This window comes from Pleuronectes platessa, chromosome 13 (genome assembly GCF_947347685.1).
Source record: "Pleuronectes platessa chromosome 13, fPlePla1.1, whole genome shotgun sequence".
NCBI classification, from domain to species: Eukaryota; Metazoa; Chordata; class Actinopteri; order Pleuronectiformes; family Pleuronectidae; genus Pleuronectes; species Pleuronectes platessa.
Genome location: NC_070638.1, coordinates 13,819,496 through 13,841,503, shown reverse-complemented (window position 1 = coordinate 13,841,503; position 22,008 = coordinate 13,819,496). Strand labels below are relative to the sequence as shown.

Below are 22,008 nucleotides of genomic sequence, written 5' to 3'. Positions count from 1 at the left end.
ACAGCTCAGATCCCTGGTTCAAGATGGTAACAGATTTCCATTATTTACATTTCAGAGACACGAAAGCACAGGATGAGAATGGTGAGGTTCCCTGTTCGAAGTGATGACAGCAGGCGAGTGGCGTTTTGGTAACCTTACCCACCACTCACTAAGACCCACTTGTACTCCCAAAATGGAGTAATCAGATTAGTGCGAGTTCAGTACATGTTCCCTTTGACAAGACACAGCTACTGTCACTGAAAATGATGGGTCTCCTGTACAGCGCCCTCGTGTAGATCTAGAACACGGTGCTGCCCTGCGACTATAAAACCAATTCTTGTTCTTTTTTTCAGGCCAACACACGAGGCCTGTTTGGACTTAATCAAACGGGATGCTAGTATCCTTAACGCTGGCCTGTAGAAGACAGTCAATAATAATGAAGACACACAAACTTACATTTTATACCCTTATTACACTTTAGATGCTTTTTACAATAGTGCTGAACTTAAGACCTGCTTTTGCCATGCTTGATCTGATATATATAAATGTGTAAATATACTGAAATATTACAGTACGTGTGTTTATGTGTGTAGTGTTTGAATGTGTGTGTAGATGTGTGTGTGTGTGTGTGTGTGTGTGTATGTGTGTCAATGTGCAAAGGTGTGTGTGTGTGGTGGAACCTGCACCACACCGACAGTGAGAGGCTCAAATATGGCTTGTGTCAGACTTGAAGCCTGTTGCCGTCCATAAGAGAGCTCCTACATTTAGGGCCACAGAGGTTAAAACAGAGCTGTAGTAGGCATGATGTCCCATCCAGGCACCCGATCTGAATCACATTTTTAGTCATAACATCAACAAGCATGGTTCTGAGACATGACAGTCCATGGCCCTACACTACGACAAACACGTTGGGATTAATTACATCAAGACAAATACGTTAGAAGAAAATGTGCTCAGGGGGCGAATGGGAACAGGAGGCGGTTGAACTCTGCTGATGAATGCTACTGGAACGAGACTCGGGAAAACAAAGTCTGCTGTAAGACTGCGAGTTAATCAGTATGATATGGATGAAGTATTATTATTCTGAAGTGAGCAGCGGCCTTGTCTCGTTATACCTTAAAGGCCTCCAAATCCAGCCGGAACATCAACCTCCAAACAAGTCTGTTCTCAAAGACGTCACCGACAACCACACTTCAAACAGAAAGGAACAGCTCATCATCTAGGAAATATGCTCATGTACTGTAAAGGGTTAGATGAGAAGATAGATACAACTTAGTAAAGTCAAAAGAGATGTTCCGGTACCAGAATCGGAAATGCCTCCCATGCTGCCGGGTCAGGTGTCTGCGAGTACACAAATCTATGTCTTGGATCAATGATTCCTGGAAATCAATTCTTCTTTACCGCTTCAAAACAGAAGGGATTTCCCACCAAAAGCAAGAAAAATGGCAGAACGTACCATATGCAAAGAGTGGCCCCAATGTTGCCAACAACAACTGCAGCTATAGGCATTTCAACAATGATAGCATCATCCCCTCAATACAGAGTTATGAATATAGCTGTTAAAATATGATATACGAGTCATTTCTTTTAAAATGAGATGGTGTCTGATCTGCACTTAGTATCGGCCGATATGCAAGGTCCAGGTATCAGAATCGATATCAGGGAGGAAAAACTGGTATCAGAACATCTCTAACAGTAAATATGAAATTTCACCTTGCCAATAGTTAGGTTAGATTAGCATTAAGACGACCAACAAGGGGAAAACCAAGCCTGGTAGTGTCCACAGGTAACAAACACCAGCACCTCTGTGGTTTGATGGCAGGTTATGTGCACGGTCGTATGAATCTTCTCATCTAACTCTCAACAAAACAGCCAATAAGTGAACTTCCCTAAATGTCAACATTCACCTTTAAATCTGACGTACACCTGCTGCTAGTGAGTCAGCTGAGTCTGCCCAGACTTCAAACATCACACATCAGTAAACACGGAAAGACTTCTGCTCTCTGTTTAGAGCAAACTGATTTAATGCGACATGAAAATGACTGAGTTAGCCTTCACTTCTATAAATGTTTCACTAACGGCTGAGAAACATCCACATAGCCGTAGATATCCTCACCGATCAGTTTCCATTTCAACCACACCATCATTTCATATTCACGATAAGGTGGATAAGGGGGAGAAAAGCAACACAGGGAAATTAGAATAATTCACTTTGAGTTGCCGCTGCAGTTCTGACGACAGTGACTATAGCTACAGAACAGCCAGGAAATGAAATGGAGGCTGGCCGATCTGCAATCTTCTCAAAGAGTCAGAAACGAGGGAGAGAAAAGTGTGAGACACCCGACAGCCGAACGAGCTACGACAGTATTCCAGACTAATCCCTGTGTATCCGCCTAAGGGAAGGATGGACCCTCAAACCACACAAAAAGAGGAGGTTAGTGTTAGCTGGATAGCAACTTGGGAAATGCCCTGGAAGTCACATGAATGTCCATTAACAGAGGAGGAAGGGGCGGGGGCACCTGCTCGACCCGCGTCTGTCCACTGGAGCGAGAACCAGTCGAGCTGTGGAGGTATTCTTCATTCTTACGTTTGCAAATAAAAAAAAGAAATAGAACACTTAATATTGATAAGTCTCCTCCACCTGGAGCGGTCCAAGTTTTCAGGATGTCCACTTCTTTCAGCACGGCCCCACGCTAACGCAGTCACACTCGCATTTTTCAGGTGTCACAGGTCCATGGAGATATGAATACACACTCAACACACGCGTCCCATGATTCATACATTCACTAACATGTCACACTTAAACATGACATCTGTGAGCCTTTTTGGACAATGCACATTGTTCTTCCTTCTTAACTCACGGGTAAACACATTTTAAAGCTGCAATCCATTGTTTCCCCCCTTCCCCCATGTTAAAAAGCTGTTTTATCTCAGTTCTTGTTTTTAGCATGTCCTCGACACTCCACTGTTCACATAGATACAGCTAATGGTAGATAAAACAAATTAAATTAAATAAAAACGCCCTCACCTTTAAAATAGGAAACAGAAGACAGGTTTTGTTGAAATATAACCTTAAGGTGTGCTGCTTCAAAGACACACAGATGTGGCAAAAATCACACATCCTTTTTAGGTCTACACGATGACGTCCTCTTTCTCACACTCACACACACACACAAAGTCTCATTCACACAAACGCAGAGAGGCGGATGTTCATTTCTCAGGCATGCTGTGCAGCGAGGTCCTGGTTGATGAAGCGCCGTAGCCTCTCCAGGTACTGACTGTAAAGCTCAATGTCGTTGTGACCGGCTCCCTCCACCCAGAGGGGCTCCACCGCCTTGGGGCAGCGCTCGAACAGGGCGAGGCCGTGGGAGAAGTCGATGACCTCGTCCTCTGTACCGTGGATGATGAGCACTGGAGACGGGATCTTTGACACTTTCTCAATGCTGGTGGAGGAATTCAAACAATGGAGGTCATTAATGCAGAATTCAGGCATGAGATTCAATTTTCCTACAACAACACATGATGACAGTGTGGAGTTCAGGGAGATACATTAAAGTGACATTAGACCGAACACCTGTCTATTTAGAATCACTGATTGACGAAATCACAAGCGCTAAGCACAGATCTGAACGCTCCCTAATACGTCCTCAAAGCGTCTCGAGATGTATATAGCTATATAGTAATTTGCATAACAACTAAAAACAGTTAAAAACTGTAAACTAACTTGTCTGTCAGTTTTGTGTGTAACACATCAGAATTGGCATATTTGAATCTATGTGGCCTTATGATTATGTTAAAATTGTTTAACTTGCATCTAATACTGAATTTACAAGTTGTTTTGATTAATAAGTAGATCTTATCAAGTAGACCCCCCTAAGTCTAATTAAAGGTTTCTGATATTTCACAGAGAATCTGTTCACACTGAGATGGGAAGTTATGTTTGGATTTATCCAGTGAATGTAACACCTGACAAATCAAAGCATTTCATCACATTTGCCACAAAACCCGGGGAAGGGTAGCTGTTGCCATGGCAACAACTAACAGGGATCCAAAAGAATTCTTGTAAACAAAGAGAGAAAGTGGAGAGAGAGCCGGATGCTTTGCACTGAAACACTTCAACGACATTCAGAGTTCTAGCAGCTGCTGTGCATCTATGAATATAATATTTTGACATTGGATCAAATTGGGCACCAGCAGAGAAGCGGATTATACCACAGTGAATTGTCACCATTTGAGTTTCCTGCAAATAGCTTGTGAGTATTATAACTCCTTTTTTTTCTTAATAACATAGGAACTTACTTGGGGAAAGCATCAAAGCAGTAGGTTTTCTTGGTGTCGGGGAAAGCCACTCTCATACCAGACGTGAGAGGAGAGTGGAGGACCACGGCAGCACACTCGAAGCGTGAGGCCAGGTCCACCGTGGGCACTGTACCGATGCTCTGTCCGTACAGGATTATATTCTCCGGGCTGATGCCATACCTGAGGCACACACAAACAGACACACAAACATTTACACACACAGATTCATATTTGTCAGTAGTAAGCCTGTCAGTACAACAACTGGGGGGAAAAAAACTGAGTTTCATTATAATAATTAAATACAAAGATTAAAAAGAGTGCATCATAAGCAAATTCAGTCAGGGCACATACACAAGGTTATAAATTACGTTTTAATAGACTTCATAAGAGATTATCTTCAACAGTCAACACATTCTTTTGGTGGTAGGATAAGAAAAGGTGGACTAAATCTTTTGCAGTCTGAGAAGTAAAAGTTGATTTTACAGCACAGCTGACGTGTGGCTTACATTTCATTTTAAACAATTTTCATCATAATCTCAAATATATAAGTCAACACTATCAGCTCCATGATACAATACAGGCAGACAAGACGGAAAATGTGTTATTCAACTGTGATTTTATTACTAATTTGGCATATTTTACCCATCAGTCCAATCCTTAAAACAAACTGGTCACTTAAAGATTCTCCTTTAACCTAAAATATATATTCTAGCGTGCTTGTTGGATGGAAAGTGTATCAGAGTTTCTGCCAGCTTACCGGGAGCGGAGGGCATGCCAGGCGGCATCAATGTCAGCATAGAGGTTCTTCTCAGACGGCTTGCCAGTGCTAACACCGTAGCCTGAGTAATCATAGGAGAAGATGTTGCAGTTGATGCGCGTGCCTAAGCCAATATAGAAGCTGCTCATCTGGCCCAGGTCTACTGCGTTACCATGGGAAAACAGCACTGTAAACCTGAGAGACAAAGAAGGACGGGGAAAGACAGAGGAGGGAAGCAGGTGGAGGTTGAGCAACAACACTGGTGAACTGGAAAATCCTCAGCTGATGGGCATCATGGGATTTAAAAGTATATTTGATAACAACATGTCTGTAGACCTGTTTAAGACACAAACAAATCACAGTCACTGTGATTTTTGTGGAAGCATATTTAGTCTCAGTGTGTTCAGGGGAGCGTCTCTCACCTGGCGTTGGGGGCACAGCGAATGTACATGCATCCAACCCTGTTCCCTCGACTGGACCTGGTCAGGAATACATCCGTCACATCCAGCTCTCTTTGTGTATACTGGAACTCTGCTCTCTCAGTGAGATGCAACTTCCACCTGCCTTCGATCCCACTACCTCCAGCTCCACTGCCGCCGACAGGTGCTGCTGCTCCTCCTGCTGCTGCGGCTGCTGCTGGTGCTGGTGCTGGTGCTGGTGCTGCTCCTCCACCATCACCACCTCCTCCTCCTCCTCTGTCCCCTCCACTACCAGTTCCCACCCGTGAACGTAGTCCTGGGGCTCCAAGAGATGCTGGAGCAGCCCCTGAGCTGGACCCAGTTCCAGTCCCAGAAACTGGATCTGGGTCAGGGAGAAGGGCATAGGTGGGCTCTGGAGGGAGGAAAGCCAGTTTGGCTGCAATGCGACTGGGGCAAGGGGGGCAGCAGAACAGGCAGCATAGCTCTCGTATGGACAAACCGTTCATCTTCTGGTAAAAAAAAAAGAGAAACGCAGTAATTAGGCGGCAGAATAACTGAGTAAGAACAGGACTTCACCATTATTTAACAGCAGGTTTTTCCACTGTGTTTTCCAAGTCCAGTCCAAGGAATTACTACATTATAAGGAAATATAAAATTAGGCTTTTAATCCTTAGAGAAAATGTACAGAGGCAGATGTCACACAAAAAAATGCCACATATTTACAGAATGAGGCAAATCTTTAAACATCCATCTATAACTACATTTAACAAAACTAGGGTTACATCTATACTAATAGGTTTTTGTCTCTGTCCAGACAAGCCTTTTATCTAATTATCACTAATCTTCATGCATACAAACACATCTGAAAAACCATATCACATGACCATATGTATAAACTGGCCATGCTCGTATCTGGGTTAACAGGAAGCATTTTGTGTATTTGCGGTCTGTTGTACAGTTTTCAAACTAAAAACTGAGCCAGCAGCGTTTCCTAAGTTCAGAGTAGTGTTGACGCCAGATGTGAATATAGCTAAAGTGATGCACTTAAAAACTAGAACATAACTGTGGATATAGCAAAGATTGAAACCAAGTATTTGCTGGACTGTGTTTTGTCAATGAGGACATAGATGAGAACTGTTGTGGAATCGAAACTGGACATAGTCATTATATTGTATATTAAATGACATAATTTTGCGGAAGACCTTCAAACGTACAAGGGACATTCACCAGATTTTAAAAAGAGATACATTTTGCAGTGTTGGCAATTTTTCACCCTTATAGGTTTGCACATGGTTGACACATCAGCTCAGTTGTTTACTACACAGACATGTTGTAGTTCGGAGCCAGCAGTGTGCAGTCGGATAAATGTCTGGTTTATCTAGTTCGGACATTTGCTTTCACACATACAGTACTTCAGGGTGAGTAATATATAAGTTCAGGGTTGCAGTGAATGTCTGACAGCATCTTTTTTCGGTCTGTAGTACAGTGCACAACCCACGTCTGAGTAAGTATGCAGAGAAATTTGTGCCTCTCGCTGCAGGGCATTATTGTCTTCTATGCTAAGTGGCTAAGCTTTGTCCAAAAAGTCACGAGAGGAGTCAGATAATATAAACTGTTGAGGCCAAATTATTTAGAAAGGTCAACAACCTATCGGGACATTCTCAGGCGGTCAGGCAGCACTCAGCCAACCAATCCTCTACAATGTAATATAATTGATGTATTTCACTCACTTACAGACATTCTGGATGTAGCCCTGGACTATGGCAGAACCAGCCAAAAGAGATCAAATGCATGAGGATCTGCGGGTGTAACTCATCAGTTAACTAAGAGATCAATAAAATCTTAAGTACATTTTTGCAGTAATTTATCAGAGGAGAAGGTCAAAGCAAAACAGTTTCACTTAGCACACCCTAACCCCTTAAACCAGTTTCCTCTTGGAAAACGAACGTACCTGGATTCAGAAATCCCCGGGTCTTGAAATGAGCTGGCACACAAAGGTGCCTAGGTCTTCAGGTGGAGTCACTGAGCCAGGTGGATCTTGATAAGAGAGAAAACATTTTGTGAATCATAATGACAACAACACAACAACGTAACAATCATGTAGGTATGACCGCTTGGCTGGTCTGATCTTTTAATGTTTTTCTTCTTAGAGATTTTGAGTGTTGATATGAAGTGACAGATGATAAATTAAGAGGAACATGCTATGGTCCTTGATCTTTAACATACAGCATCTGGGACAAAGCAAAACTACATGGCAGGCTATGCAGATTGATTCAAAGATTATACACAACACGGACACCGTCAAGGGTTGTTATTGTCATCCATGTAAATCATATAGGCAAATAGCTTTTGTCTTGGTTGTAGTTATTCACATTATCCGTGTACTGGACCTAATACAATGTCACGGCGGATTTAAAGGGATTCAGATGGCCTGATGTGATCATGGACACTGGTGACTAATTACAACACCCCCTCAACACAGAGAGCGATTGATGGGCTAATGTGGCTACATGGTTAACATCGATATTAACCTCGGCTGTTAGCCAGGGATGTTGGACATACAATGGGGATATCACCACGGCCACACACACACGGACCACCGGAATGTGACTGATCGACATGTCGATGCGGTTGAAATGCTTGAGCCATCGTGCAGGTGAATGGCAGCGAAGATGCAGATAGCATCTTCTTCTCGTTAGCGGGGCGACCAGCTAGCGGCGGCGGGTAGCTCGCTAGCACGTTAGCCTCAAAGCTAGCTACTTACCGATTCACGGTAGGTGGGCCGGCGGGCTGGTGCTGCTCTATATGTCAACAGAAGCAGCGCAACACTCGGAAGATCCTTCTTGTGTCTTGACATGGATGTTTTTACACGTGTGAGCTGACAGCTGTCGGTGGCTAGCTAACCCGAATTCATGGCAACCAGATTATTTTTTCTACTACAGTCAGACCCCCAGCCGGAAGTGAGGTAAGCACGTCTTCTTTTTCAAAATTGTGCCAGAGAAGATTTTATTTTCATCACATTTAATTTATATCTATTGATATTTGACAAAGAAAAACACGAGGTGAAGCTATAGCGTTCTGTTTTAAATTTGAAAAAAACAAAACAATTTTAAGTGCACAACATTTCAGGTTACGTCATTTATTGCTCTGATAGTGGTGAAAATGGAGAGAATTCAACAGCGTTAAACGTGCACAAATTTACACATATTGATATTTATATGTTTATACACATTTAAAGCAGTAGTCATGGTAGAGGTTCAGATTTATATATATATACACATATGTATACATATATGTGCAAGTGTGTGTGAAGAAGGAGGTGAAGGTTAATGTTCACGCCACTGTAAAGGTTTAAAAAACGGAATCAGTAGTTGAACAAAATCCTTTAGATTAAAAATATAAAACAATGTCAATGCAGCAGTGTTTAAAATCTCAATTAAATATTAAGGTCCTGTATTCGAAATAGTAATGTGCAGTACTACTGTGAAAATCTACTTGTATCAAGAGTGAATGTACTCAACAGAATTCACCTTTAATGGTGTATTATTAAACATGTAAACTATATTGATAATGTTATAGCATTATAAAAAGACACAATATTTTTAGAGTTTGGTATCAAGATCTGATCGTTTACTGAAAGAGCATGTGTGCTTTTTTTTAATCTTAAAATGTATTTTGTAACAGTGTTTTGCCAACTCAACTGTAGACAACTGTAATGTAAAAGGGGAATATCTCCAATGATGCTTTAAGTTTCAGTCTCTAATACTTTCCTGAACATCATTAAACACGTATTTCAGTAATGTTTTTATGGTTTAATAGTGTGTGTGTGTATGAGGGTGTTTGAGAGAGAGAGAGAGAGAGAGAGAGAGAGAGAGAGAGAGAGAGAGAGAGAGAGAGAGAGAGAGAGAGAGAGAGAGAGAGAGAGAGAGAGAGAGAGAGAGAGAGAGGTGGGGGAGCTCCATTCATCACTGATCCACTGCAGGACTGTGTTTCAGGGCTGGCTGTGAGTTATGGGCCCCTGCTGTCACTATGCCTGCTCTGCCTTGGACATTTCACCTCGCCACTGTAAATTCAAAAAAGGGGGATTACATTTTGCTGACTCCTGATTTCCCAGCCGTAGCTTGACCAAGTGCAGACAGATGAGCGGCTCCTCTGGCAGAAGACTTCATTCAGTCCGCAACTGAGCTGCAGGATCTGGGGATTTGTGTGTGTGTGTGTGTGTGTGTGTGTGTGTGTGTGTGTGTGTGTGTGTGTGTGTGTGCAGGCTCCTATAAACAAGGCTGCCGAGGAGGAGAACACGCAATCTGGATCACAGCATCACCAGATAGCTTCTCTCTATACATCTCACCCACGGACTTTTCCCTCTCAGCACACGCACACACAATAATAAAAAAAAAAAAAACACTAAAAAAACGTTTGGTAGTTGACTGGGCGTTTTTGGACGCGCACGGTAAACCAGTGATGCTCCGGCGACGCGCAGCAGGGACCGGGAGGAGACAGGTGAGGTGCGGCTGAGGAGCTGCTGCTTCAGAGAGGCTCCGGATACGCACACCCGAGGGATCCATCGCCCCGCTTTTCTCCACAGAGACGAAGACAGGCGACAGGAGAGGGCGAGTTGGCGACTGGCACCTGCCCCAGCCTCCCCATACCTGGCCATCTGGTGCGGTGAGTGTGCCAAACGGTGAGATTGAGAGACGGGTCTATGTGAGCGGGGTGGATGGTGGAGGGGATGAACAGGTATACAGCATGTGCGCAATTTTTCTTTTTATTACCGCCACCACCAGCAAACGCGATGCTGCATTGCTCCTCCGGGTCAGCCAGCAGTGTAGCTCTGTTCTGGGCATCGTCTGGACCTTTTGCGCACACGAACTGCTCTTTGTGTCTGCTGCAAGTTTCATGTTTTATTCCTGCATCACGTGCACATCTTTGTTGCACATCGCTGCATATTTTGGTTATGCTTTTCACGTGTTGCGTGGGGTCCCACTGTTTTTTGTCCGATGCAGCTTTGGAGGGATGCCTCAGCATAAAAAGAGGAAAAATTACTTGCACATTATCACACTCCATTGCAAGGAGGAGCACAAAGCCTGAGAGTGAATCTGGATTTAGATCACGACCTGGATCATAAGTGTGGTGTATATGAGTCTGATTGCTCTAAAATCCTTTTTTATTGCTCCCGTGTGAATTTATAGCATGTCATGAAATGTTTGCTCAACATGTCCTGTTAACCAGAGTAAAGGTCAGATGTGAGGATGTGGAAGTCATAAATACAATTGATTATGTCATCACTCACTCACATAGTGACAGGGATGGCATGATATATGCACAGAGGTAAACAAAGGTCCAAAAGAACAAGAGATATGTATTAACTGAATCTAGAAAACTACAGATTACTCAAACGAATGTTCTAAATATATGGGCCTACCTTTTGTCCAAATCTTTACAGTAACTTGTCTCCTAAATTGCCCGACACCATGGAGCACCATGGCTCAAGTGAAATGTTCACTTACTGCCATCCCAGCTCTTACTCAGGTGATTTAGTAGTTATGTGTAATTTATTGTTTACAACTTCATCCTTCACACTAAAAGCTATCGAGTTCCCCACAAGGACTATAACAGCTCCCAGCTGCTGCTGTTTATGTCTGGGTTTCTCTGTGAGTCGAGAGGCGAGAAGAAATGGTTGATGGGGACACATCCCAAAAAATAAGAAAAATTTAGGGAGGCAAGGGAGAGTCAGAAACACAGACAAACACAAAGGCATGTGAAGGATAAAAGGATGACACAGGGTAATGTGATATATGCTAAAGGAGGATAAGCAGAGGATGTAAACGACAGAAAGAGAAATGATGGAGCAGAAAGTGCAGAGTGAGTGAGTGTGGAGGGAGAGGGGCTGCAGACAGCAGTCTGAGCGGGTGTGAATGGTCTCCCTGTTATCCCTGCTGCCCACACAGACAGCCACACAGCAGCCGTGCGAGCAGGTGCTAACCCCGCCACGCAGCAACCGCAGGGAACAACAGGTGCAGCCACTGTTTCCCTCAGCCTCCCTCTTGGAAGGCAGTCTAACGCCCGCCCACCCCAAACATACAGCTACACCAAAAACCCTTTCAACACCAAAACACCCACAGCTCATATTGAAGGGAACCGAATGGGTACTTCAATCTACATTCAGAGAGGGGAAAATAGCATGCAAAGCCCATGCATGAGTGATTCAATTATAAAATGAATTATGCTGCTAACAAAGTTGGAAGCAGTTGAAGCAATAAGGCAGAGCAGGCTGCAGGTAAAAGCAATCTGAGAGAGGGCCTCAGGGTGAGACAACTGCCCACAGGGACACTTAATGAGCTCTATTGATCTTATAGGACTGTATTCAATCACACATGCTAAGCCACAAGCAGAGCATCTCAAGCACGAAAAGGAAAAAAAAATTGGACCAGATTGCAGCATAATACAGCCGACCCACAAAGAGAGTAAATCAACAGCAGATTAGTGTGTTGGGGTTGCTAAGGAGCACGTTTCTAGCAATGTGTAAGAACAACAGTTATAGATGCTGCGTGCGTGTCTTTGTGTGTGTTTACCAGAGTGGGATGAAACAGACAGAAGATGTTGGAAGGAGAGAGATGTTACCCAACAGCTAACTCGTTCCTTTCGCTCAAGAGTATGGTCAAGCAATCGGCGACAAATTGCCTCGCTTTGCCTCTGTTACACAGAGACCGGCATTATGACTCAAACGGTTCCGGTTCCGAGCTGATACTAAATCTGCATTTTTTTTTATTTTCTAATTTGCATCAGATAATGGGGATGACTTGTTTATTTTCGACCATCTGATCTGATTTCAAATCCCAGGATACTGTTTTGCCGATATCAAAAGGAGTATCTATTGATTTTAGAGGCTAGTAATTTAGAACCGCTGCTCCTTTACGTCGAAAGGGGACAGTTGAGGTGGCTCGGGCATCTAGTCCGGATGCCTCCTGGGCGCCTCCCATTGGAGATTTACCGGATATGCCCAACGAGGAGGAGACCCTGGGGTAGACCCAGAACTTGCTGGGCTGGGAATGCCTCAGGATCCACCAGGAAGCAAGTATAGCCAAGGAGAGGGATGTCTGGGATAACCTAGTTGGCATTACTTTACCTCTGCGATTCAAGCCCAGATAAGCAAAATAATTTTTTAACCCATACTCACTTTAGATATCCATGATTTTGGTGAGTCTAAGAAACTAAACCAAACATCGCTCTGCTTATTCAGTAGGCTACACCCCATACTCTCTTATAGTGTTTAGATTAACTTTAATTCACTTCCAAAAACCACCTCTGTATGCCCAGGAAGTTGAGGAACTAGACAGGATTCTTTCGTAATCTCATCATAAAATAAACCTAAAGACTATAGAGTCAAAAGATTCAAAAGATTCAAAGGAATGCTTCTCCTCCACAAAAGCAGCCATTTACATTGTCCTCAAGGTTCCAGTTTCACACAGAGTGCCGCGTTTATCTGTTGGTGAAGTCTGAGTCTTTAAATCAAAATCAACACTTAAAAGGGGGTGTTGGAGTCCAGAGACCTGAGGGCAAAAAGATCAGAAGAAGCTAGCAGGGTAGGCATCTACTGGATGACCTACTCTAGTGGGGTCCTCACGAGCGTGGACCTTGGGGAGTCCTTCTGCAGGATTAAGGGGGCCAGAGGGTCAGGAGTCATGCAGGCATACTTTATTTACTTGTCAGAAAGAAGCTCTTATCCCAAGACAGGCATTTAAAATAAACGCCCGTATGCAAGCCATTCCTTGGGTTGATGTGAGAAGCTTTCGGGAGCTTGACTGGGCCTTTCGGGACAAACCCTTCCAGATGTTTGACAAAAAAAATAACCAGCGTGATCAGTACCACCCAAACTGAGGAGCCTCACCTATTGCGGACCCTGCTATAAATTGTTCATGGGGCCATAAACTATATAAAGGCTGTTTAGAAGGTGAAAGTGGTTGCACCATGTCGATTCTCTTGCTGTCTCAGCAACAAATAGCATGTACTAATGCCACGTAGTTTGTTTTAACGTGAAAATATCCCCATTATTCTTCAAAGTAGCCATGGATCTTTGGTTTTATGACTCTCTGGCTTCACTGGTTTCTCCCCTGAGGTGCAGGCTCTTTTTTTCCCCATCCCTGTGAAAATTGTGTGGTCTCTGCACATGCTAAAACATGCTGACACGTGTGTTCACTTTGCAGCGTATCGTTCTGTCAACTGTAACACCTCCAATAATTCTGCATCCAGATATCAAGTAGATAATTGAACACAGGACATGTGAAGTGTGTGAATGTTTATGATGCAGGTATGCACCGTTTGTGTGTGTGTGTGTGTGTGTGTGTCGTAGTGCAATAGGTTCTACATCCTCAGTACTACATAGTTTGAAAATGGCTTTTTCTAACTAGAATGATCTCAGTCTTAATCCCCATCAATACCAACACTCTTGAAAGCGGAAATATTTGTTTACTGGTGGCAGATTGCTCGATAATATGCAGAATTTAAATACACAACTTTTGGCAAAGACAACAGGGTCAGCATTGCTTGTATGTATTGACTACCCCTGCTGGGTTCTACACAGGATCTCTGGTTGATTTCCTTCCGAAATAGCAAATCAGTGAAGTTTACTGACCAAAATCCCTAATAAGCAAGCGATTGTGATTGGGGTGGGATGTCACTGCTTCCAAATATGTCAATTTCTTCCCGTCCAGACTAAAATGCAGCCCCGAAGTTTTCAAACTAAAACTGGGCCAGTATCTTTCAAATCTTCTCCGTTTTATTGGCTCTAAAACTCTGGAGTAGTAAGAATGTAGCCGTGGGAGGAACTGTATGAGCTAGCTGGTCTCTCAAATTAACTCATCTCTCTGCATTCTGCTGGTCCTACCATTTAACTGCCCTGGCATTTCACGTGTGAGTGAGACCACAGCAGTTTCAACTTAGAAAGACAGAGGTAATGCAATCTCTTACCGTCTGCGATCTCATTTACGTAACAAAATTGCAAAAAGTGGGGAAATTACCATCTACGTCGTGCTTTCACCGAGGCCCTCACACATCTGTGGGTGGAGAGACAAAATAAGCAAATAAGCAAGTAACCTTTTCTCAAATGCCAACACTGAGGCACTTGCATTTTTTATTCCATGCACAATATGAATGGAGGCATAGACCGGATATCCCTCCAGAGTTCACCTCCAAATATTCTCCCGCTTTTGTTGTCCAACAATTTCAGCAGGCACCTTACCCAAAGGCACGCTTTAGTTATGGCCGCTTAGCCAGGGGGATTTGGAAGAGTTTTTTATTGGGAGATAAAGGCACATCTGAGTCCTTTGTCTCCCAGCTACTCAAGATGGTTTTGTAGCCTCATGAAGCCTTGCTGTGGCTAATCTCTCTCTCCCCTTAATCTCCCACACCCATCTCCTTCTTTGCGACAAACAACTTTTCTCTTTTAATTATGGCTTTTCATCTGGGGCCCAGTCACAACCGAGAGGAGAGGAGCAAAGCATGTCAGAAACACAATTATACCTGCGAGTTGGAGAGAGGGCTCTCGGGGGGGAGGCGTCGTCTCCACTTATGGATGTTTACGCAATAGGTGTGTAGGTCTGTGCGTGCATTCGCTGTGCGCTTTTGTGCACATGTCAATCCACAAGCAGGCTCTTTGGCATTTTGATGTGTGTTGGGCGCGGACCACCTATTGTGAGCTGTGATCCTCTTAGCGGGTTTCTGCCAAAAGAGCTATATTTACCTTCACTGGTGATCACAGCGCGCGGAACCACACAACGATGAACACTTGGGCTACCTTTCAGCTCATGCCTCCTTTTACATCAGCACAAAAGAAGGTGCTAACAGGCTATGAGGTATTTGGTAATGGCTGCCACACCGAGGCATTAGCACAGCCTACTTAGCATACTCTTTATTGAAGTGGAGAAATAAAAGGCAAGGAAAGGCTGGGCTGACACACAATAAGCAAAGCCACCCAAAATATAACAAAAGAAAAAAATATATATTGTAGCTTGAACATGAAAGCAATAGGATGCTTTTGATTGTGCTGCATATTATAAAATCACAAAGGCTGCCTTAAGAGACGGTTAAGAAGAATAAAAGACGCTCCCTGGAGACTGATGTCATGATTTACATTGTGCTGTGTGAGCACCATTAACACGGTGACAACAGAATCGTAACAACACGATAACAGATCAGATTCATATTTGAAAATATATAAACCCTCCTAGACCGCAGTTGGACAGCGTCCTCATTGCTGTCGCATGTACCGCGGTGTGCATGTGTTCGACTCTGTGCTCATAGTGTGTGTCCGAGTGTGTGCACTGCATACTCATGTGCTCGCTCGGAGCTGTGCAGTGAATGTATATGTGCTTACTGCAGTCAAACTCTGGTTAGTAACGTTTGCCCTTGCTGCAGCTTTGTACAGCACCAGTAAATGCGTGCCTGTGTGTGTGTGTGTGTGTGTGTGTGTGTGTGTGTGTGTGTGTGTGTGCGTGTGTGTGTGGTATAGGTATCGCTCGTGTTGTTGAGACCTACAGCTGTTAACAGACACATTATCGGGGACTTGCCTCCAAAAAGCAACGTAAATTTTAAGGTGGAGAATTTGTAATCGTTTTAAGGTTATAGTGCGGTTAGGATCAGGTTCAGATTAGGTTATGGGTCAGGGTTAGACAAGTAGCAGTTATGGTTAAGTTAATGTAATATCATCTGAAGTGATGGAGACACAACTGTGTGTGTTGTGTGTGTGTGTGTGTGTGTGTGTGTGTGTGTGTGTGTGTGTGTGTGTACTTGTATTTGTTGCATCTTTAGGACCTTTTCCAGCATAAACACTGACCTTATCAGGACCAAAGCCTGATCCTAATGAGACTAAATTTAATTTCAGAGGTCCTGGTCAAGGAGGGGATTATGTTTAGGGTTGGGGTTTGTTGTGAATTGGTTAAGCTGTCCACAATGAAGCAAAGTCCTAATAAGCATAGTGGCTCAAACCTCTTTGTGTTTGTGTGTGCCTGTGTCCGTATGTATGTGTGTGTCTCAGTGCAGCACCACGTTTGTGCCATTTGTGAACAAGGCGTTTTGTTTGTTGGTACCTGCATCTCTCAGTTCTGAGTTTACCCCAGCATATATATGTTGATGTCCATTATCTATCAGCTGATAACTCACTGCATACATAGACTCCTGTGTGCCTGACACTAGCAGCAATTTGGCTTAAGGCAGAGGGCCTGATTGGGGAAGAAGTCTGAGGGGAGATGGAGCTCTCTTTGGCTAGACTCCAGCTCTGTCCATCCTATTTTAATTACCTATGGCACTCACCCAAGGGAATATCTCTCTCTTCCTCTCTGTCTCTGTGTCTCCTCTCTTTTCCTCCTTTTCCATCTCCTCTTTTCATCCTCCTCTTACGTTACTTATTCATTCTTGCCACCTCTCTCTCACTCTCTGCTTTCTGTCTCTTCTCTTTTTTTTCTCCACATAACCTAACAGCACACAGCTGCGCCAAAGGCCTATGCAGAGGTAACCTTTGCATTAGCATATAAACGACCCTGTAGATTGAATAGTATTTTAGGATATTTAACAGCAAAAGACAGATTCCCTTTACTCTGATTAGACCTGCGTGGAGGAGACAGGCAGCCTCTTGAGGGAATATCGCCTCCACCTTGATAAGATAAAGACTTGACACAGTGATTCCATTGTGGAAGAGATTGGGATTGTGTGTGTCTGCGTGTGTATTTGCTTCTCCCTGTGTTTGTGTGCCGACATGTGAACGGGTCTGTGCATTCTGAATAAATATCCATATATTCATTCCTCTTCATTTCAGCCTATTTGCTTTGACACCATGTGGTTCTGCCGGTACTGCCACCTGTTATGGGAGATTTCTCAGAGGCCTAAAACAAATACTTATTCCCACTGCAGCCATTTTGCATAAAAATCTGGAACTCCAGTGTGTATACTTTACCAGTGCCAATACCATCTAAACGAGTGATCGTCACACTGCACTACGACATGACCGTGAAGTTAAAAGACGAGATGTTATCAGTAAATTAGTTATTTTGCCTAATTTGTGAGAGTTAGATGAGAAGATCGATACCACTCTTACAACTATTAGAGCCAGAAACGTGTTAACTTAGGTTAGAATAGAGGCTGGAACAAGGTTTAAAAAACAGTTTGCAACAGCCCAGCTCTGTCAAAAAATGAAAAGAATGATCCTCTAAAACTCATTAATTAACATATTAGACATTGTTTGTGTGAAATGTCAGTTTAGAGTTACGTGCAGTGTTTACGTTTATGGCGCCATATAGACTGTTTCTTATAAGGGATCATGATACTTCACAGAGTCACTTCATTTCCCTAAAACAATTAGTTTAACATGCAGTTTAATATGAGTTATGAACTCCCTCTCACAACTGCAAGACTGGGCAGCTGATGGACCGTCTATAAATGTTACCCTCCCACATTCACATTGTGATCTATGTGTTTGCTGTGCATTTTTCATCAAATGTTAAATGTGTAAGTGCAGTTCCTCATTCATTTATCAAAGTTGTTAAATAGTGTTTCCCAAAAATCTAGATTTATTTAAGGACAGAACCTTCGACCTACACTCTAAAATACTAAGTCTAAGTAAATCTTGATATATTGAAGTCTATAGCTGGATTGTTGAATCAGGTCTTTTTCATCTTTATCTGTTTACTTGGCAACTCTTGGCAACATTTTCTGAAACAGACACCTGAGATTAACATAATCATGATGATCGTCTGAGTCACTGGTGGAACCTAAAGTGTTCCAAGTAAAAGTACATGCTGTATGTAATACAATGTGTGCTACAGCATTATGGCTGAGTCTTGGCAGTGGATCTCATCCATATCAGATTGAGTCTTGGCAGTGGATCTCATCCATATCAGATCAGGTGTTTCTCTACAACACCTTGCTCTTGTTGAAGGAGGCGGGGTTTTAATGTAACCTTCCCGCTCTGATCGGATGAGTGAACCAGCTCCCCTCTTGTTATTCATTACTTTACTGAAAATATCTTTGGTAATATATATTGTGGAGTAAAGTGGAAATTGGAAGTAAAGAGTCATAACAAATATACTTATGTGCAGTACAAAGTAAATGTACTTCATTAGATCCCACCACTGAACCGCAGTAAGAAAATCATGCTGAAATGTCTCATTAGGTCTTCGCCCTCTCCATTTCCAGTGAAAATGTGTTTTAACTCTATTAATGAAGCTATAGTGGTCTCAGCGAGGAGTACTGAAGTCTGAAGGTGACCCACTTCTCCCAGTTTAGCCCGTGTCTGCGTTTCTACCCTCAGGCCATCTTTCCTCATTCTGGGCATTAACCAACACATACTTTCCTCAGGATTCAGTGTGTTACCAATGTTATCTTCATCAGTTATTTCTTTGAATCCATTTAATATTTTCATATCAAGTAAAGAAAGTCTGAAAGCTGCGTTGGGGAAAAGCATTTTAAACCTATTTTCAAGGAAAAATAAGAAGGTTGGAAAATCACATTTTTTCTCATATCCAGTAAAGTTCCATTCCTACCTATCTATCCCACTTAGTGCTGCACAGGGGCTGTGGCCGATCCCAGCTGACAGTGGGGCGAGAGACGGGGTACACCCTGGACAGGTCACCAGTGTATCAAAGTCCAGACAAGTTGTTATATGTAATGAGTCTGACTAGTTTCCCATACACACAGAACAAAGATCAGCTTAAATATCAAATTGTTGAAATGGAAATCCCATGAAAAGGCCTCAGAGACGAGCATCCTTTCCAACTCGATGAATAATAAATCTATGTAATGCGTTTTCAAAGAATATTTTCCACTGCCGACCTATTGATTTCAAATGAGCTGTGGTGCCTTTTCAGTGTGTAAATAATGTGGAGACAAACTGCTCGCAGCTCCCCCATCCCCCTCCTTGCTGAGAGAGGGGGTACCACCACCTCCTCATCCATGTATGTGTTCATGCACCCTCATATGAACGTCCACGGATCTGGGTTAATGTTCAAGTGTATGCATCTGTGTGTGTGTGTCTGTGTGTGTGTGTATGTGTGTAGGTGTAGGTGTGTTGGTGTGTGTGCGCATGCAAGTCTGCTCACACTTATGTATGTGTTAGAGGGCGAACACGCCCTCCTCGCTTTTACATCCACTGCAATAGAACATCTCTGCCTGGCTTTGCTATTGGTTGCTACGGTAACAAAGGAGTGGAGTGGCTGCAGCAGCTAAACAGAGAGCGAGAGATAGAGGGAAAACACAGAGAGAGAGAGAGAGAGAGAGAGAGAGAGAAACCTAATCACAACAACAGATTCAACACAAGGCATCAGAAAACACAGTTCAGACACAGTTAACATTAAAATGTCAACGCCACAAAAAAAGACAGATTTTTCACCCATCCAGTTTCTGTCCCACACAGGCCATCACACACACATGGAAGGATTGATCAGCCGGCTGCAGCACAGGTCAGGGCTTGTGCGTCTTGGAAACCCCATCCTGCATTGCACAGTGGTGGCTTTGGCTTTGGTTTATTCGTTCTCTGTGCGTCCACGTCTTCACACAGACTGCTGAGACCTTCTCTGTTTGTTTCCTGATGGACAGTCAATGCTCCTGGGTGTGAATAGAGATGCCGCTCTTTATTCGGTCTCTGTTTATCAGGAGGAGAGTGTATTGATCTTGCTGAGCTGCATTAATAGTTGAGGTGCTCAGTGCAAACATGAGCATGTCTAATATACACTAAAGGCCACTGTGGCGTTTTAAGATGGGTCCTTGGGTAAATGTTAAATACACAATAACTCACGTTCACTTTCACGTTCAGCTAGATGCACGGGGGGGGGGGGGGGGGGGGGTTGGGGCTGTGTAGACCCCTGACATTCATGTCCACATGTAACGGAGCTCAGACTCGGCCGATGATTACAAAACATATGGACGAACTGATAAGAGGTGAGAGCAGGTGATTATGCTTCTTCCAATGGCCTGCTGATTGGTTAATGATGTGAGTGTTAGCAGGTGATTTGCTAATGGGCTTCCTGATGAAGCTAGATTACGCCGCATGGCCGTCGTCGTCATTACATGCATCCCATGATGACCGTGTCAGTGTCCTACTATTTAATCCAGTCTCGCTAATGTGATCTGACACAAATAATATAGCACCCTTTCTTCCTCCCTCTCGCTCGTCTCTCTTCCACCAGGATTTCCTGATCTCTCACCAGCAGCCGGATTTATTATAGCTTGATGGGCTGGAGGTCTGCAGCAGGCAGTATCTATCAAAACTCACGCCAACCATCCGTGTTTTTTTTAATCATTTGTTGTCTCTCCATTTGTTGTAGGGCTCAGCAGGGAAAACTTAGAGCGCCTGATGGTCTGAATAACAAGGCGCTGCCCCTCCAGAGCCTAGGGTGGGGAAAATACTGCCTTCGTCATGGCACTGGCCTGCAGCCGGTCTCTTATATGCTGGCCTTGGCCCAGATCTGATGGTTTATCTTATGGATCAATAACCTTAATCAATATGCTCTCTAATGAGGAGGTTTCATTAATGATTGGCTGCGGGGTTTTAGTATGTTGTATGTGCAGTTTGTGTGGGTGCGTGTGTGTGTGTGTGTGTGTGTTGGTGCGTAAAAGCAGACACTGTGTGCCTTATGTCAATATTTGTAGTTGAGCATATGAGTTGAACTGTACAGAGTTTTCAAGGAAAGTATCTGTACATGAATCTGTAAAATGTCAACATTGATTGTGACGTTCTGAGCTTTAAATTTAGATTTTCACGCTGTATGTAAAAATATATTCATCACGTCTGTGTGTTCAGATTTTGAGTAATAATGTCTGAATAGAGCTGCAAACTGAGTCACTTGGAGACAAGCAATTAATGTGACAAAGCAATCTAAATGGGGGCTAATCCCCCTAAAGGCACTCTTTATTTAATCCCATCCTTCGACTCAATACACACAAAGAGGCAGAATTTCATTTTAGGTTTTTTCAGCATCAAATTTTGACCCTTCTCATATAGTGGTAATGATGAAATGAGGATAACCCCTGCCTGACTAAAAGGGTTCTACGCCAGGGAATCCCACAGTCCCCCCCACTCATTCATCCTCAGGGTTTTGGAATGCGTCTGATGATGAGAAGGCGTAGAGAGAGAGAGAGAGAGAGAGAGAGAGAGAGAGAGAGAGAGAGAGAGAGAGAGAGAGAGTCGAACCTGGAATCTCTAGGATAGATTTTCATTTGAAGTGGCCCTTGGGGTATAGTCTGCTGCCGCGTTGCTTCACTGGTGTCTTCAAACGGCTTGTCACTCAAACTCTCATGCACAATCTGAAGTGTTGGTGAAACACGGGCATGTGCATAATATACACACATGCATTCACAAACACACACATGTGTTTGTGTGTGTGTGTGTGTGTGTCCCTGTGTGTGTTACATCTTCGTGCTTCAAATAGCAGTTATCGTCACCTTAGCAACCAGCACATCTACCTTTCAACCTGGCGTTCCATCTCCGACAACAGTGGTAGGGGTCTTATCCTGGAACAGACAAGCTGAGAGATGGAAAGGAAGAGAGATGAAGGGAAGAGGTGGGTG

General features: G+C 43.5%; 1 protein-coding gene across 2 annotated transcripts; it reads right to left on the bottom strand.

The window, feature by feature from the left end:
* Positions 1 to 431: 431 nt before the first annotated feature.
* LOC128454111 (alpha/beta hydrolase domain-containing protein 17B) lies at positions 432 to 8,413 on the bottom strand. 2 transcript variants are annotated; one of them, XM_053437325.1, is made up of 6 exons: positions 8,219 to 8,413; positions 7,406 to 7,491; positions 5,458 to 5,963; positions 5,036 to 5,230; positions 4,279 to 4,458; positions 432 to 3,422 (listed from the first exon to the last, which is right to left on the bottom strand). In XM_053437325.1, the coding sequence occupies exons 3-6, from the start codon at positions 5,958 to 5,960 to the stop codon at positions 3,197 to 3,199; spliced, it is 1,104 nt and encodes a 367-aa protein (XP_053293300.1). In that variant the 5' UTR covers positions 5,961 to 5,963; positions 7,406 to 7,491; positions 8,219 to 8,413; the 3' UTR covers positions 432 to 3,196. The 2 variants fall into 2 exon arrangements, with proteins under 2 accessions (XP_053293300.1, XP_053293301.1); XM_053437326.1 differs by having other exon boundaries at positions 5,458 to 5,960.
* Between the last annotated feature and the right edge of the window lie 13,595 nt (positions 8,414 to 22,008).